At 54.9% G+C, this 16,362-nt stretch overlaps 1 protein-coding gene across 5 annotated transcripts in view; it reads right to left on the bottom strand.

Annotated features, from left to right (window-relative positions):
- The window catches only part of DYSF (dysferlin), a 202,251-nt gene that overhangs the window by 124,425 nt on the left and 61,464 nt on the right, over positions 1 to 16,362 (bottom strand). For all 5 annotated transcript variants that reach the window (XM_090035143.1, XM_090035144.1, XM_090035142.1 and 2 more), the window contains 5 exons: positions 15,334 to 15,440; positions 6,428 to 6,620; positions 3,420 to 3,575; positions 2,086 to 2,217; positions 1,523 to 1,689 (listed from right to left, as the gene is read on the bottom strand). In XM_090035143.1, coding sequence (XP_089891269.1) covers positions 1,523 to 1,689; positions 2,086 to 2,217; positions 3,420 to 3,575; positions 6,428 to 6,620; positions 15,334 to 15,440 — 755 coding nt within the window. The remainder of the gene's footprint in view (positions 1 to 1,522; positions 1,690 to 2,085; positions 2,218 to 3,419; positions 3,576 to 6,427; positions 6,621 to 15,333; positions 15,441 to 16,362) is intronic.

Below are 16,362 nucleotides of genomic sequence, written 5' to 3' on the forward strand. Positions count from 1 at the left end.
CTGGCTGTCCCAAAAGTGGGGATGCACCCAGCGAACTTCAAGCCGATGCCTGGAAAAGACCATTGGGTCGTGGAGCGCTGCAATGGCAGACAAAGCAAGCGTAGGCCCAAACAGTCGTGCTTTCCTGGCTCTCCGGGTATTTCAGTGGGATCCTCTGCTCATTTCCGATTGCATGTGTCAGTCCATGGCTGCCATGGTCTACCCCAGAAGTGGCCGCATCGCTGGGGCAGGACACAATCTGCAGGCCGCTGGGCTGAAAACAAACCCAGACCTGTGGGTCCTTGCAGGGGGCAGATCCGCCTGCCTCCAGGCCAGCATGGAGATCCCCTGCAGCTCCAGGGTGGCCCAGAGCCCCCAAGCCTTGCTGCAGGCCCAGCCCTCCCAGTACACCCATGTTGGCCCTGCCCTCCTTTACTGGGCTTGCACTGGAAACCACTGGTGCATTAGACTGCGAGCTCCTTGGGCCAGGGACCATCTGGGCTTTCTGTGTTTGTACAGCACCGAGCACATTAGCATCCTGGCCTGTGATGGGCACGAGGGCAGTATTGCAGTCCTATGAATTAAACAGCTCTTTAAATACAAGGAAATAACACCTGCAATTGAGGAAAGAGATGGGGCTAAAACTTTCGCCGCCCTGAGTTGCAGGATATTGGCTGCCAAGTTAAGCTGGGATAATATAGTGGGGGTTGGTCCTGCTTTGAGCAGCAGGTTGGACTGGATGAGACCTCCTGAGGTCCCATATAACACCCGACTATAACCCCCGACTGCCCCAGGGAAAGCAGGGGGGCCACGGCAGCCAGTGTCCTGCTTGTGCAAAAGGTTGCTAATAGACGCTCAAGAGATCCCAGGCAGAGGCCGTGCCCCCGCTACGGAAGAAGGCAAAACCCCCTCAGTCTGTGCCGATCTGACCATGGGGGGCATTTCCTTCCTCACCCCAAAGATGCCATCGGTCTAACCCTGAGCAGAGGGCAATTCCCAGCAAGGGCATTGGCACGGCCCAGTCCCTATGCACCCAACACCTTTGAGGAAGGCTTAAAACCCCCCAACACACAGAGCACAGATAGGGGAAGGGGGCAAGCAGCAAAGCCCAGGAGCCTCACTTAGATCACCCCTGCCCAGTGGCTGTCCAGTCTCTCGAGTACCCCCAGTAATGGAGAGTCCCCAGCTTTAGATGTGCCCTGTTCGTATGCTCTCCTGCTCTTGGAAAAGGACCTATTTGTTATATGTTGACCTCCAAGAACTACAACTCCCAGCACGTAGCTGGAGGGAGGCGGCTGGATGGACAGTAACTAATTCTACGGTGGGAAATCGTGAGCAAAACAGGCGCGGGGGGGCAGGTTATGGGTTCATAATTAGGGGAGGACACCTATCAGAGAACCCACCACCAATCCCCCCCCCGAATGTGTCCAAGTCACCACGGACCACTGTGGCCCTGCTGATGTGCTTGTGGGGGGTGATGCTCTCCCCAGTGGCCCCTCTCATCCCCCCCCCCCCCCCCCGATTCCACCTGCGATGGACTCACGTCTTCTCCGGGCTGATGAACCAGTCGCCGGCCCAGGCCCAGCCGGCAGAGGGGCGGAAGCTGTCCTTGGGCAGCTTGATCTTGCCGGTGACGTCCGAGTACTTGGGGTAGGTCAGGCCGGTCGTGCCCCAGTTCCCGACCAGCGCCAGCTTGGTCTGGTTCTCGTACTGCAAATCAGAGAGGCGAGGCCATGCTGCTCATCGGGCTAATGAGGCGGGACAGATCCGAAGGGATTTCCAGCACATTCAATGCAGCAAGGGCAAGGGCATCCTTGCAAGGGCAAAGAGACCGCTAAAGAGCAGGGAGAGCTGGATGGATTCCCCAAGAGGGCTGGGTGGAGAAACCTGCTGTATCGAAGGGCCAGATCGTGATTTTGGGTGGCACAGCAGAGCTTGCACTCAGGCTCAGGCTCTTTTACCATCCCTCGCAGCCAGCTTCATTGCATCCCAATAGAAACAACTGTCTTTGCAGCGGCTTCCCACCCCTCCGTTCCTCCCGGGGCACGGCCCTCCCGGCCACCGTGACACTTTCGAAGGGAAGAGGGGCAGGACACAGGGACTCACAGTTTCGGCAAAGACAGAGAGCCGCCCCTCGGCATATGGGTTGAACTCCTTCTCGTCCACGGACAGCCCGAACCAGAGCTGGACCCGTACCTGGGCCGGGATGCGGGTGCCCATCACCTCCTCCTGTGGGTACTGCAGAGGAAAGGGATCCTGGTTAATAGGTGCAGGGCAGTGGGTGCTTGGGGGGCCAGGTCTGCTGAAAGTGATGCCTCATCCAGGCACCGTGCAAAGAAGTGGCACCAAAACCTGGTGCACGGTGCCCTGGGTGGAGGAGGTGCTGAGCCCCTCCAGGGCCCACACCACCTGGGCACCCTGGGGTGCACACGGGGACAAGACAACCCTCGTACAGAACTAAGCCGGGCTGAGCACCCTCCAGCTTCATCCGCTTCTGCGACATGGGCTGGCAACAGTGCTCCAGGCTGGGTTAGTATGATCCTATAGTGAGTTCATATCCTAACGAGGCCCCGCGCTCGAAGACAGGGTTGCTCCATATCCTCCGGCCCTTGCAATGTTTCCGTGAGCTGAGCAGATGCTAGTTTTCTAGCCAGAAAAGCTGATGTGCTTTGTTCTTCCTTTCCTGCCAGCTGGGTGGTCTTCAGACCTGCTCTAGCAGGGGCTGCTGCAGAGCCCAAACAGGTAGGGATGGGGGCAGGGGGCAGTGAATTCCTGATGCAAGAAGCTCTCTGACTCTGGCCAAGGGGCTGCAATCCCTTCCCTGGGGATTGTGGACGGGCACTGGTTGGGGATGATCCAGGCGCAGCAATATCTGGGCTCGACTATGGGGATTTCACAGGCTGTCCCCTCTCGTGCCGCTCCATGTGTTGGGGGGGGTGGTTTAAGCCTCCCCCAGAGGTGCTGCTGGGCAGGTCTGGACAGAGCTGATCCTGCCTCCGGGGTTGGACTAGATGCAACTCTGCAGGTCCCTGCCAACCCCAGGTCTCTAGGACCCTATGAGACATAAGCTGGGACAAGGCTCGGTCTGTCCGTCAGTCCTTCAGCACATGGGCAGGTGCAAAAATCTACGCCTCGGGGCATGGAGGAGCCTGGGCAGCAGCCATGGGCATGGAGGGTACAAGCAAGCTCCCCTTACCCAGGACGGCGGACCCCAGGGAAGGTTATATCCTTGCCCTGGCAATGAGGGCTGAGAGGCACTGGGGAGGGAGACATTTCCTTGGAGAGGATCCAGGCTAGGCACACACAAACACATGCGTGTGCACCCATGCACCTGCATGTGCACATGCATGAGCACATGAATGCACACATGTGTGCATGCACACACATAAAAAGATGCACATGCCCCTCTCGCTCTCTTTTAAAGTAAAAGTCCAACCTACTTTCAAGAAGATGGTCTGGAGTTTCCCGCAGTTCTTGCCACAGCAGCTGGCACCGGTCCTGGAGAAAAGCACCTCGTGGGCTGGCACCCGGGCGTAAGCCACACGCCGGTCCCCGCGCAGCATCCAGATCACGATGTCCGGCAGGCTGTTTTGCGGCTGCAAAACAAGGGTGAAAGCAGCGGTCACCAGTGCATCCCCTCCCTGCGGCCAGGGAGCAATTCAAGCAGAGAAGGGAGCTGGGAAAAGGGACACGGGGGGAGGCAGGGACCGCGTCAGAGCTCACCGCAGAGCAAGCAGCACCCAGCCCACTGGAAAGGGCACAGAAAATAGAGCTGGGAAAGACCCAGGATTGCTATTATTATGTTACAGGGGAATTTAAAAGCTGCGGCTGAGCACGGGGCAACGCTCTGCCCAACAGCCTCTACCCACAGCCCTCTGGGCTACATAGCATACAGACCAAAGGGACTGACATGCTGCCTCATTAGGTTGCTCCACCTTCAGCACCTCCCCAGAGCCAGCTGCTTCAGGCCTTGGGAAAGGCAGCACTTGATGAGACCTCAGTTGGACAGAGGAGACCCCAGCCCAGAGCCTGCAACTGCTCCCCTAAGGCAGGAATCAGCCAATTTAAATACCCCCACTCATACGCCCTGTGAAGAAACCCAAGAAATCAGCTGCTGCTGCCCCGAAAGTCGCAGAAAACAGCCCCATCCCAGCTCCCTGCTCCTGCTCCGAGGCCAGCGCCCAGACAGAGATGCGGCCTTTTCCCTTCCAGGATTCAACACCCCGGGGTCAGCGAGGGTCTGTCTACACTGCAATAGAGACCTGTGTGGGCACAGCTGATGCTCCAGTCCCCACCAACAACTGCTGGGGACTGGATCCCTTTGCAAAATGCGGAGGCAGGTGCTTGGGAGACTCCCCCTCCTCTCAGGCCCAGACCAGAGCATGCCGGCCTCCGTGTCCAACCCCCCTTCGGACCCTGCGCCACATCTCGTGGCCGCGAGTTGCACGAGGCCACGGCACAGGGTGAAGAAGAACATCTTTTAGCTTGTTTTAAACTCCCGCCCTGCTAATTCCCTCAGGAGACAGTAAACCCCATCTCCTTTCTCCGCACCTCGATTATTTTACAGACTCTCATCGCATCCCCTCCTCCGTCCTTTCTGCCGTAAGCTGAAAAATCCTCGTGTGCGTAGCCCAGGAGCTGGGAATAAAAACGATTCCCAGGTCTCGGGCTGGCTTTTAGCACAGGGACGGCTTTCATGAGCCTGCCTGATCTGTGCTGGGCTGCCCGTGTCACACACAAAGCCCAGCCGGTGGCTGTCTTAATGAAACACCCCGTCAAAGAGTGCCATGCCAATGTGCCAAACAGGCCTTCCCCAATGGGTGTCCATGTCAAACTAGCACCCTCTTTCCTCCAGCACCGCTTATAGGTGTTGAATCGACTGCCTTTATGGATTTGAGGAGATCTGATCCTTTCTGAGCTTGTTCACGCAGGGGAAGGGATCAGGAGAGCTCCCGGTGCGGATGCTGATAGAGAACAAGGGCATCCATATGGGTTGCTATGCTGAAATACTTTAGTTTCCTTATTCCCTATCTTATTCTGCAATAGCTTCCCTGTGGGGACAAGCTCTATCATCTCCAAAGCTGGCCAGTGATGGGGGCACTGGCCTGGAGTCTACCCAGAGACTTTCCTAAGCCTCAGCAACACGGATCTGAGCAGCCTTTATCAGCACTGAGAGGGTTTGCTGCTCCAGCAATGCAGGACAGGTCTGCGCTGAACAAACGGGACTGCTCTGAACTTGGGCTGGCTCCCCCAGGGTACAGTAAGAGTGGGGACAAGTGAACAGCACTAGGAAAAGCCTGGGTTTTAATCCAAGCTGCTAACCTGAGCTAAAAACCAAGCTGCCTTCACTAAGTTTGTTAACTCAGGTTTGCCACGGGCTGTTTCCAAGCTCCCTTTCCAAAGCCCAGCCAAACTACGGAGCCGGGGTTTGCTCACTGGAGGGTCCCCGAGGATCACCCCTATTGCTAAGCAATGACCTGCAAGTGTCCAGCCAGTTTTCCATGCAACATGACCTGCTTTCTCTTAAGGACGTGCTGCCAGCAGGTACTGGACATCCAGAGAGGATCCAGGGGGGCGCGTGGTGCAGTCGCACCCCTCCTTTGATTGCTGCTCCACCTAAACTTGAAAACCAATTGCCTGGAAGAGGCCGTGGCACTTCTATTCAGGCAGCGCTGAGGGAGTCGATTGACCACATGGGTCACTATCATCTACCTGATTCCTGCTAATCTCTCTCCACTCTGCAGGTGTGAACCACCCTCTCTCCCTTTTAATGGTCTTGATGTTTCACTGTTCAAACAATCCTTTCTTCTGCAGCGTTGCTGTCTGTCAGCGCTTCCTAATCAAGTCTCTCTTCTATTTCCCAGCCCTGCAAGCTGTTTTTAGCTCTAGCTAAAAACCTTCCCTCAGGTAGGATCATATTAACTCAGGTGCAGAAATGACTGACAGTGAGGCATCGAAGGCAATGGAAAGATGCTCAGAAAGGCTAGGTTTCCTTTTACAAATCTAAATAAGAGACACACATTTAACTATACTGATGACAGGACTAACGACACCAGAACTTTTGACTGTTTTGACTGCTTTTTGCCTGCTTTGTTGTGGGGGTGTTTTTTAACTTAATATATAATCTACCAAATCAGCGCACGTTCAGATAGTTATATTAGTTTTTGCTCTGATCGTAAACTGAATAATATAATGCTAGGCCCTTAGCATATTAGTAAAGCCTCGAGTTTCTCCTTAACTGTGCGTTGTGTTATATGTGATAATGTGCACCTCACTGTTTCAGCCCATCTTCCATCCCTCTCTCTCAGCTCAGCCACAGGCCAAGTCTCAGCAGCTGTCAGTTTTGGAAAGGGCTGGGGGCAAATGTGGGGAGGAGTCGCGCGCAGCTAGAAAGACGAGCCAGGCACAGCACCCCCCGGGCCGGGACTGCTACGCCTCCCATACTCACCTCCTCAGCCATGGCTTTCAGTCTCAGCAGCCAGTCCTCGGCCTGCTCAAGGACAGTCTGGAGGTCTGTGTCCTCGTGCTTCAGCTTCAGAGCCACCTGCACGATCTGATTCAGGTTGGTGCTGCGGAAGCGGTAGGCGTACTGGTCCAGGTGGGTGCTGGCTGGCTTCCCCGTGGTGTCGGCGAGGGGCTGGCTGCACAGGGGGAGGAAGACAGAGAGAGAGGGGCTGGTGCGAGCCGCCCAGGGGGACGATCTGCGTTCGGTGGGATGTTGCTTTCTCTCTTCCCCCCCCCCCATGCAACCTGTTTTTTCCTCTCACACAGCATGCAACTTTCCCCCCACCCAAAATTCAGCAGCTGGAAATTGGAGTGCACACTATAAGTGAGGAAATACGGTAAGAGCTGTTTCTGCCTCTTGTGGAGGCAATGCCGCAGTGCTGTGCATGGGATTCCCCGTGCATGACCCCTGCAAAGCCCCTGCTACAGGAGCTGCTATGCAGTGACTTACTGCCACTTACCAGTGCTTCTTTTTGCAGTTTCATAGTTTGTGGGGTTGGAAGGGACCTAAGCAGATCATCTAATCCGACCCCCTGCCATGGCAGGGCAGAGTACTGGGGTCAAACGACTTTTTCTTCCTTCTGCCTTTCAAAAACCAGGGATGTGTCTTATTTGAGGGATGCATGTTGCACGTGAGAAAATACAGTAGTTTGCGAGGTGTTAACAAACCAGCAGACTCCCTCGATCGCGCACACAGCATAGGAGAAGAGGGAACGGGACCCAGGAGTCCTCCACCTCCTACCATCACACCTCCCATAGCACCGTATGCTAGCTTCGGGATATGGCAGGAGTGAGAAAAACGTAAGCAGCGCAATTCGGGATCACACCAAGGGCGCCTCGCGCCCCGTCTCCAGAGGCAGCTGTAGGTGCTTTAGAAGGAGAATATAGGACTGGGGCCTGTCTAGAGCTACCCAGGGGTACAGAAAGCGTGCGGGTGATTGGGGACACACTGGAGAGAGTCCAGCGGAGGGTGACAAAAATAGTTGTGGGGCTGGGGGATACGACTGGTGAGGAGAGGCTGAGGGAAATGGGCTGACTGAGTCTGCAGAAAGGAAGACCGAGGGGGATTGAATAGCAGCCTTCACCTCCCTGCCGGGGGGCTGCAAAGAGGATGGAGCTGGGCTGGTCTCAGTGGGGGCAGACGACAGGACAAGGAGCAATGGGCTCGGGCTGCAGCAAGAAAAGTTGAGGTTGGATATTAGGAAAAACTTTCTCCCGAGGAGGGTGGTGAAGCACTGGAGCAGGCTCCCCAGAGTGGTGGTGGCATCTCCATTTATAGGGACCCAGCTAGACGAAGCCTCGTGTGGGATGATGTAGCTGGGGCTGGTCCTGCTTGGAGCAGGGGGGTGGACTGGATGTGACCTCCTGAGCTCCCTTGTCTGCGACTCTACGATCTTCATCAGTGAGTAGTAAAAGCTCATTGCATCAATACAGCCCAAAGAAAATGAGAACCTGCTGCAGAGCCAGAAAAGAAAGATGAGCTGCAATGTCCCATTCCCTCAGCGAAACAGCAAGGAGACCCGCAAAAGTATCCAGCCCAAGACAGATATGCTTTAACCGTTCCTCCTGCCTGCGCTGGGTCCACGGGGCACACCATAAATCCTGACGCGTCACATTGTGGCCCCAGCTGCCCAGATCTAAAGGCGCTAATTTCTTCCACGCTGGTGCCGTCACGTACAAACGTTCGCCAAGGCAGCAGCGCACAACACGGCTGAGATCTGGGGCTTCGTTGCACCGATGACGCTGCCCGGCTCGATCAGCTCGATGTTTCTTGTCAAGTGATCTCATTTGAAAGTAATTCCCGCTTCTCCCCTAGATCCCTTTACTTCGTGTGGCCTGGTGCTTTGGAGTATCTTCAGTTAAAAAGACTTACGGGGATAGGTTTTAATTCAGCTTTTTTCCACTCTTAAAATGTCCTGTTTTCCTTCCCTAGCACCACAAATCATCTGGAGGGTTCGTTAGCTTTGCATGCGTATCGCTGTGCTTGAGGACCGTGGATGCACAAGCGAAGTCAAGCAGTCGAAGGCCAGGAAATGCCACGATGCCGGTGGCCCCTGCAAATGCGCCTCGCCCCCCACGTCCACAGGTGCCAGGACAGGTTTTAATTGCACAACCACATGCTATTTTTCTCTGCCAGGCCCCTGCTTCATGCAGCGCACAGAGGGCAGCCTTTTGCTTTCTCTGTTGTTCAGGAGAAAGCAAACCCGTGCACGCTCTGCTCGGAGGACAGGATTCAGTTCTGCCTGGGTTTTTCGAGGGCACTTCCTAAGGGGGAAACCAAGGCACGGGGAGATTTAAGGTCAAAAGTGTCTGCTGGTTCCAGGTACCTGCTTTGATTTTGCAGAGCGCACAGCAATATAAAGCACCCTGTATAGTCCAAGCCCATTTCCCACTGACTTCAGCTGTAGCTGCGAGTGTTCAGCAATTCTGCAAAAACAGTCCCCCAGGGTCTCAAGTCAGGCACCCACCGACCATCCCAGCAAAGGCAGGGTAGGTTTGCACCTTACAGACTAACTAAATCAGGGTGTACAGCATAAGCTTTTATAAGCAGCAGGCTTACTTCATTAGATGATACTTCATTAACATCTGTCGAAGCAAGCCTGCTGCTTGCAAAAGCTTATGCAAGACATCTCTCATTTAGTTAGTCGTGGAGGTGCACATCGACCTGCTTCCTGCCCGACTTCAGATGAAGCCTGCTAATGACCTCTCATCTCTGCAAAGTCTGGCTTCAGGGACTTGCTTGGCATCTCATAAGAAGTCCAGCATAGAGCAGAAATAACCCCTGGGCGGCACTCAGCTGAGCTAGGCAGGGGATGAATCCCCATCTCGTTCAACACGTACATCCAGCTTCTGCAATAAGAGAGGCAGGGCCCTGCAGGCAACAACCTCCCGGACTGCAGAGCCGAGCTCGGCTCCCAGAGCACACCCATCCTGGGTGCATGTAGCAAAAAGCAAAAGTATATATTAGATGGACTGAGGATGCCCATGTTCATGTGCTTGAGCCCCTTGGAGTCATAGAAAGGCAGGGCTGGAAGGGACCTCCCTGGGTCATCTAGTCCTTGATAATGCAAGAAGAGCGGGATTTGCTCTACACAAGCGTTGCGCTGGCTTCCTACCCATACTACTTGTATTATTGGAAAGCTTAGCTGACAATCCCAACCGTACAGCCAGTCCAATAAAAGATGCCACCCTCAAAAATCCTTGCCTCTCACCTAATTCCTGAACCCTCATGGCGACAACATCGCTCTAACTCTACCAACCTGGATAACATCCTTTTAATGAAGTGAATTTGTGTCATTTCCTTGGTCTAAAAACAAAGCTAATGGGGGGAAAAAAAGCCCATTATGTCCTCCTCATGGACCCTGCTCTGTGTCACCAGGATCTTTAGAGGACTGGGATGTGTTGCCAGCAGGTTGCACAAATATTTGCTGCGGGGAAATGAAAGGACATTGCTGGCCCAAGAACAAATGAGTATAAATCAGCCGTGACCACGTGCACTCCTGATCATTTGGAAAGAGGCTCCCAGCGGGAGCAAAAGAGCCAAGAAACCAAATGGGTTGCAAGATGAAGCTCGATCTGTTCATGAAAGTGCATCCCACGCCTACTGCTTACGAGAGCAGGGGCTGGACACGACGGCATCCCGGGCTGCGCCAACTACCAGAGCATATTGCAAAGCCGTCTTTTCTCCAAGGCCTTTGGCAATGCAGGGTGCAGCTTTCAAGTTGTCTGCGTGGGATCCTTCAGTCTGGAGACGAGAAGACTGTCATGGGGCAGGGAGGGCTTGAGAGCAGCCTTCGAATCCCAAACGGGGTGTTAATGAAGTGATGGACCGTTGCCCCCAGGAGACAGGACAAGAAGGAACGGGCCAAACTTGCCATGAAGGAGATTTAGGTTGGATTAAAGGAAAAATGTTCTTGCTCTGGGGCTGGTTCGGAGGTTGTGGTATCCCCATTGCTGGAAGTGTTCAACAGCAAGTTAGACACAGACACTTAGCTGGGCTGATTCAGAGGGGGGTGATCCTGCCCCGAGTCTGGGGCTGGAGTAGGTGGATCTCCCGAGGGCCCTTCTTGTCTATGGTTTTAGCTGGTCCAGCCTGTGGGTGATCAGATCTGATCTGCTCTCCAAGCAGCCACACAAAGCTAGTCCTTCTCCTAGCAGAAAAAGGCACGAGCTCCACTGGATGGGGGTGCAGCTAAGCGGTCCCTCGATGTGGGGATAACAAGCTTCTGGTAAACCGGGGCGTCGTCGCTGAGTCCACGGATGACTTAGGAGGCCACGACGTCGTTTTCAACAGCTAAGAAAAGCACACACGTCAACCGTGAGACGAGCTAGCTGCTGGGCCACCCAAGAGAAGGGACGAGTGGCTGCAAGTCTTCAATGGAAGTGGAATTTGTGCCGCAGAGATCCCGGTATCCGGGCACGCGGCGCGAATTGCAAAGGCAAGTTTTCCAGGCTGTGCTGCTTGGGGGGTCACTTGTGATTTTTTTTTTTTAAAGAGGCCATTCATCTCGATGGGAAGGCGCTCAGCCAGCGCACGGTGCCCGGCTTGCCAGCACGGACCAAATCCAAATGCAACACACATCCCCCGATGTCCCAGTGCCGATTGCTCCCAGAGACGCAGAAGCCATTTATTGCAGGAGCTCGGGGCAGAGCGGAGCCAACGTGAACCACAGGCTTGGCACCTCCTGCCACTGCAGCCCCCCGCCCCTCCACCCCCTTTAATTGAGTTTGTTTTGGAGGGAGCCACACCTTTGCGGGACCCAGGTCCAGGGAGCATCCTCGGGTCATGCAGAGCGTGCATGCAGACACGCGCACGCAGTGGTATTTCCAGCCCTCCCGAGGGCTCTGACCTTTCCCGACGAGCCAACGACGTGGGGAACGTCTCCCCGAGGGAGCTTAAAAGCAAATAAACAGGCTTTTAAAAGAGCGTCCTTCAAGCGGCCCGTCTGCTGGGCTGGCAGAGGGTTTCCCAAGCTCGGTGGCTTGCAAACCCACGCACGGGTTGTTATTCCAGCTCCCGCCCCTGAAAGAGCTGGCGGGCGGCCACCAAACGAGTCCCTGGGAGGCTTTGCACTGGCACGAATGCCACCAAGTCCTCATTTACTCCAGGCCTCCCTAAGCAGGGAAACTCAAAGGCCTCTCAACCCTTAGAGGCCTCATGCCCTAAGGGGACAGGCTTGCACGCATGGCAGGCTGGTGCAATGAGCAAATGGCCCTACTGCCCCGGTGTAGCGTGAGTTAAGGGTCTCAGTCCGCTCCTCAGGTCTTTTGAGACCAGACCCAGAAGCAGAATTCCCCTTTCAGCCCTAGAAATGATGCCGGCCGGTAATGATGAAGATTTGGGGGTTGAAGATGGCCTATGGAGGGCTCTTCTAGTCCTACTTCCCTATGCTTCTATGAGACATCAGAGAGGTCGTTAGCCGCGTGAGTCTGAAGTTAGTTCAAAGGCAGGGTAGAGATGCACCATCACAGACTAAGCAAAAATAAGATATATATACACAGAGAGTACGAGATGCTTTTGGTCTCTGTGAGACATGCCGTAGGCACAGAGACGGTACCGAAAGAGGATGCTGCTCGCAAAACCCATCCATTGGCACTCATTTCCACATGAAGAACATGATGGTTTCCACCTCCAAGCAGCTCCCAGGTTATTCAGAGCGTGAGAAAGCTTGAGGAAAAGCAGCAAAAACTCTACCCTGATTTTAAACAAAGCCCCAAGATGTTCCCCGTTCTGTCTGGCGAAGGTGTGCCAGACCCCTATCCGCCGCCAACGACGCATGGAAGAGCCTTGTAGGGTTGTCCCCTTTACGCTGCCGCTGGAGCTGCCTCGGGGAAAGGAGAAGGAGCGGAGAAGGGGTGGATGCTCCTACTGAGACAGGACCTTCCCGGGTGAGCGGTGTGACTTGCAGATGCTCCCGCCTGCAGACAGGACCGGGGGTGTGAGGTGCAGGACACTGAGATGCTTCAAATGCGTGGGCCAGGCTGGACCTCCCCATGACAGGCAGAGGGAGGGGTGGAGAGGCTGAGCTGTAGTTTTAAAACCTAGTAACAACAGAAGTGTTACCTATGCTGCAGTGGGGTCTGTAGCAACCCTCACTGACATCCTCGCCCAGATGTGCTAGGCGCTGCACAAGCAAGGTCGGAGCCCATCAGAACTTGTCTATCTTTATGGAGCCCATCAGGCCTTTATGAAGCCCAATGTAGGGGCCCACCAGACCTTGCCCACCTTTATGGAGCCCATCAGGCCTTGCCTAAAGCATCCGACCCTTGAAGGCGTTTAGGGGACTAACTGTACCTGATGTCGTTGGCAGGTGGGTGCCTTTGAAAACCTCACCCTGAGAGATTACAAGCAGGCAGAGACTGAAACGGACTCTCAATGCGATTTACCCAAAGTCTCTGGAGGAAACTTATTCACCTGGCTTAAACCGAATACCCTTCCTTGCAATTGCTCACAAGGAGCAAGCCTGTGCCTCAAGCACGAGATTTCCAGGGAGAAAACAAGCCTGGCAACATTTTGACTTTGCTCCACTCAACTTTGGATAACAGGAACCCCCAGTCAGACCCCCCCGATCCATATTTTTGGCATCTACTGAAGCCAGCTGATGTTTCCAGGTGTGGAGCATCTCGCACTTTTCCCCAGAGCCAACTGGGGCCAGCTGGCAGGTCTGGAAACCGTGCAAAGTGGTTTGGTCAGGGCACTGCAGGATCCAACCTCAGGCCAGTGCCTTCTTCTTCGGCAGTCTCTCGCAATCCAGGATGATTGTCTTGCATTATTGTCTTATCTGCGCGTCCGAAGATGGCCGACGAGGTCTATCCGAGATTGTCAGACTCTATAAACTGTCCTGTAACTGTTGCCCTTGTGCCAGTTCGGGACTAGGAGCTTCCAGACCTCGCAATCCTGCTCCTGTTGCCATTAGCTGGTAGTCAAAGGGCTCGAGGAACGCGCTGGCATGGAAGATGCCCGTGCGCGACTTCTTTTACCACGGAGAAGGTGCTGCACATCAGCTTGCACGCGGCTCTTGGCAGAACGGGACTTTGATCCAAAGGCAAGGAGACCGAGACAAGCGGGGATCTCGTTCTGCCGCAGCCTTCACCCGCCCTCGCAGCTGTTGAGATGATAACGCCTTCTTCCGCTTGCTCCGCCGTTGAGGACTTGCAGACCCACGGCTGCGGGCTGGGCAGGTTTATTATAGCGGCGACCTGTACTCGCCGTGTCACAGCACTGTCAGAGGGTATACGGGGCTTTTCCGGAGGGAAAGCATTGCCATCTGCTGCCCTCATCACGTCCTTCTGCTGCTGGGTCCAAAATTGTTATGCGTCGGAGCTAACCTCATTTCATCATCCGTCATCTGTGGACACACTGGGCCGGTGCAATCAGAGGGCGGGCAGTGGGATTCAGTGCTGCAGGCCTTCCTGGGGCCAGGAGCTAGAGGTTGATGTGAATGACAAGGCTGCCCCGCTGCTCCACCAGCAAGGAGGCTCCACGGGGTTCGCTGCAGTTTCAAGCAGGAGAACAGCTGCCCTCCCTTGTCTTGATGGAGCCCGTCCGATCTTTGCAGACGGCTGCTGCGTGCCCCCTCCATCGCGCTTCCCGGTCCTCACAGCCTTCCCTTACGTGGCTGCATCCTACCCCTTCCGCCTTTTATTCTGCCCGCCTCTGGACCCTCTCTGACTGCTCCCCGTCCTTCTTAAAATGTGGAGCCCAGACTTGGACATAATGCACTAGATGAGAACTAACTACCTGACGATGCACGATATGCATGCAATCTACACACACACAGAGAACAGGATGGATCCGGGGGGTGCATGGTGCACTTGCACCCCCCTTTGATTCCTGCTCCACCCAAACTTTAAAAACCAAGTGCCTGGGAGAAGCAGCAACATTGCTATTCAAGCAGTGCTGAGGGAGTCACTTGACTTCATGGCTCGCTATAATCCACCTGGTTCCTGCTAATCTCTCTCCACTCCATAGGTGTGAACAACCCTCTCTCCTTTTAATGGTCTTGATGTTCAAACTGCCCTTTCTTTTGCAGTGTCGTTGCCTGTCAGCCCATCCTGGAAATGTCTCGCTTCTATTTCCCAGCCCTGCAAGCTCTATTTAGCTCTAGCTAAAATCCTTAATGCAAATGTGGCCTCAGGTATAGAAATGACTGACAGCAAAGTATTGGAGGTGCTAGCAAGAAGGATAGATTTTATTTTACGAATAAGAGATGTGCATTTAACTAGAACGGCTACAGGACTGCTGGCGAAATGTCACTGGACTGTTTTGACTATTTTTTTGCCTAGTGTATTGTGCCTCTTTTAAACGCTGTATATAATTTAGCAAATTAGCACACACTCCAAGGTCTACTTGTTTTTGCAAAATGCACTAACATGATGCCTCCCCCCTAGCATGTGAGTAAAGGTACAAACTGCCCTTTAACTAAAAAAAACCCATGTGTTGGCACCCCTTTCTCTGCACCCCCTTCTCAGACTCCTAGATCCACCCCTGCCCACACAGCGTGGAAGAAACCCCCTGCTTCAGCACTTCCAAGTGCTTTTGGCCTGCACGGAAATGTTTGCTCAGAGCAGCTCTATCCCGCGAGCTCCGACGTGCTCCTGGGAAGGTCTCCCATGCCCCAGCTCAGCCTGCGATACAATGAGGCTCATTCAGGTACACGGGAGCTGCCACCTTGGCGTAAAGAGGGGAAAATTTATGACCTGCTTTAAATGTCACCTTTTCAACTCCGTGCCTTGGCTCAGCCGTCTTTGAAGCAAGCGTGAGCCAATAACCGGGCTTCTTCAGCAAAGGGCCCCGGCCAAGGGCAACAAATGCAGGGAAAGGCTCCCGGCGGGAGCTGGCAGACGTACCTGCAGTCCGCGATGATGTCATCAATCAACCGGGCGACCGCGGCGTCCAAGTCGCGGGGCGAGCACTTGGCTTTGAGCGCGACGTGGACCTGCTCCAGGTTCGCTTCCTACACAACACAGAGCGAAGGACTCACACGCTGCGCCCCGCGCCCCGGCCGTCCTCCGTGCAAAAGGGCACGGTTGCTTTAAGGTCCTTCCTGTCCCATGGACCCGGGCTTTCATGGCCGTATGTGGGTGCTAGGAAGCTGTGCCACGTCACCCCCCAGTAGCTGGTGTGCTCGGAGGATAAAAGCCTACTGCTGCCACTGCCGGTAGCAACACACTCGGGGTGGCTGTAGGGAGGGAGGCTGGGTTGTTTCATCACACGCGCACGTCCGCAGAGGCCGTATTGTGCTCCGCAGCTTCTTCCCATGACAGACCAGGCCCTTAGCACTGAGCTTGAGCCCTGCAGCCTGCCCGCATCAGCGTGGGGTGCTGCCCGGGAGCACTCTCCATGGCTTCCCAGGTGCAATGTGGCTGGTAAAAGCATAGGGCTTGCAGCAGGGTAGGGCCAGACCCCTTCCAGGACCTTCTGCACCTGGCTTTCGGCTGCACTGAGCACTGTATGGACAAGTGAGGACTTGACCCAAAGAGCTGCATGATCCAGTCAGGAGCGGGGAGAGCTGAGAGTGAGGCTAAGTGATGTGCTTAAGGCTATGCAGGATGTCTGTGGCAGAGGCAGGAACCAAATAACTGCTGCTGGCCTAAGGACAGGAGGAGGGAGAGAGAGAAACCCTGTCTCCCCCCATTCCTGCCCTGTCAAGGGTGGTGGGAGAGGGGTGGGGGCTACAGTCAGGTGCAGTGCACACTGTAGCTGAAGCTCAGGTAGTGCGAGCACCATCACAGCATCACGTTGTGACAGGACAGGTACCCCGCCACCACCTGCCCGGGGGCATCTGAAACAGGAGGGCTTTGTCTGACCTGCCACGGAGAGGGGGGCATTGGGCAGCTGCCTGCATGTAGTTAGAGTGTGTCACATGCACACATGTG

Source organism: Crocodylus siamensis, chromosome 2 (genome assembly GCF_052110815.1).
Source record: "Crocodylus siamensis isolate JL-2025a chromosome 2, ASM5211081v1, whole genome shotgun sequence".
Classification (NCBI taxonomy): Eukaryota; Metazoa; Chordata; order Crocodylia; family Crocodylidae; genus Crocodylus; species Crocodylus siamensis.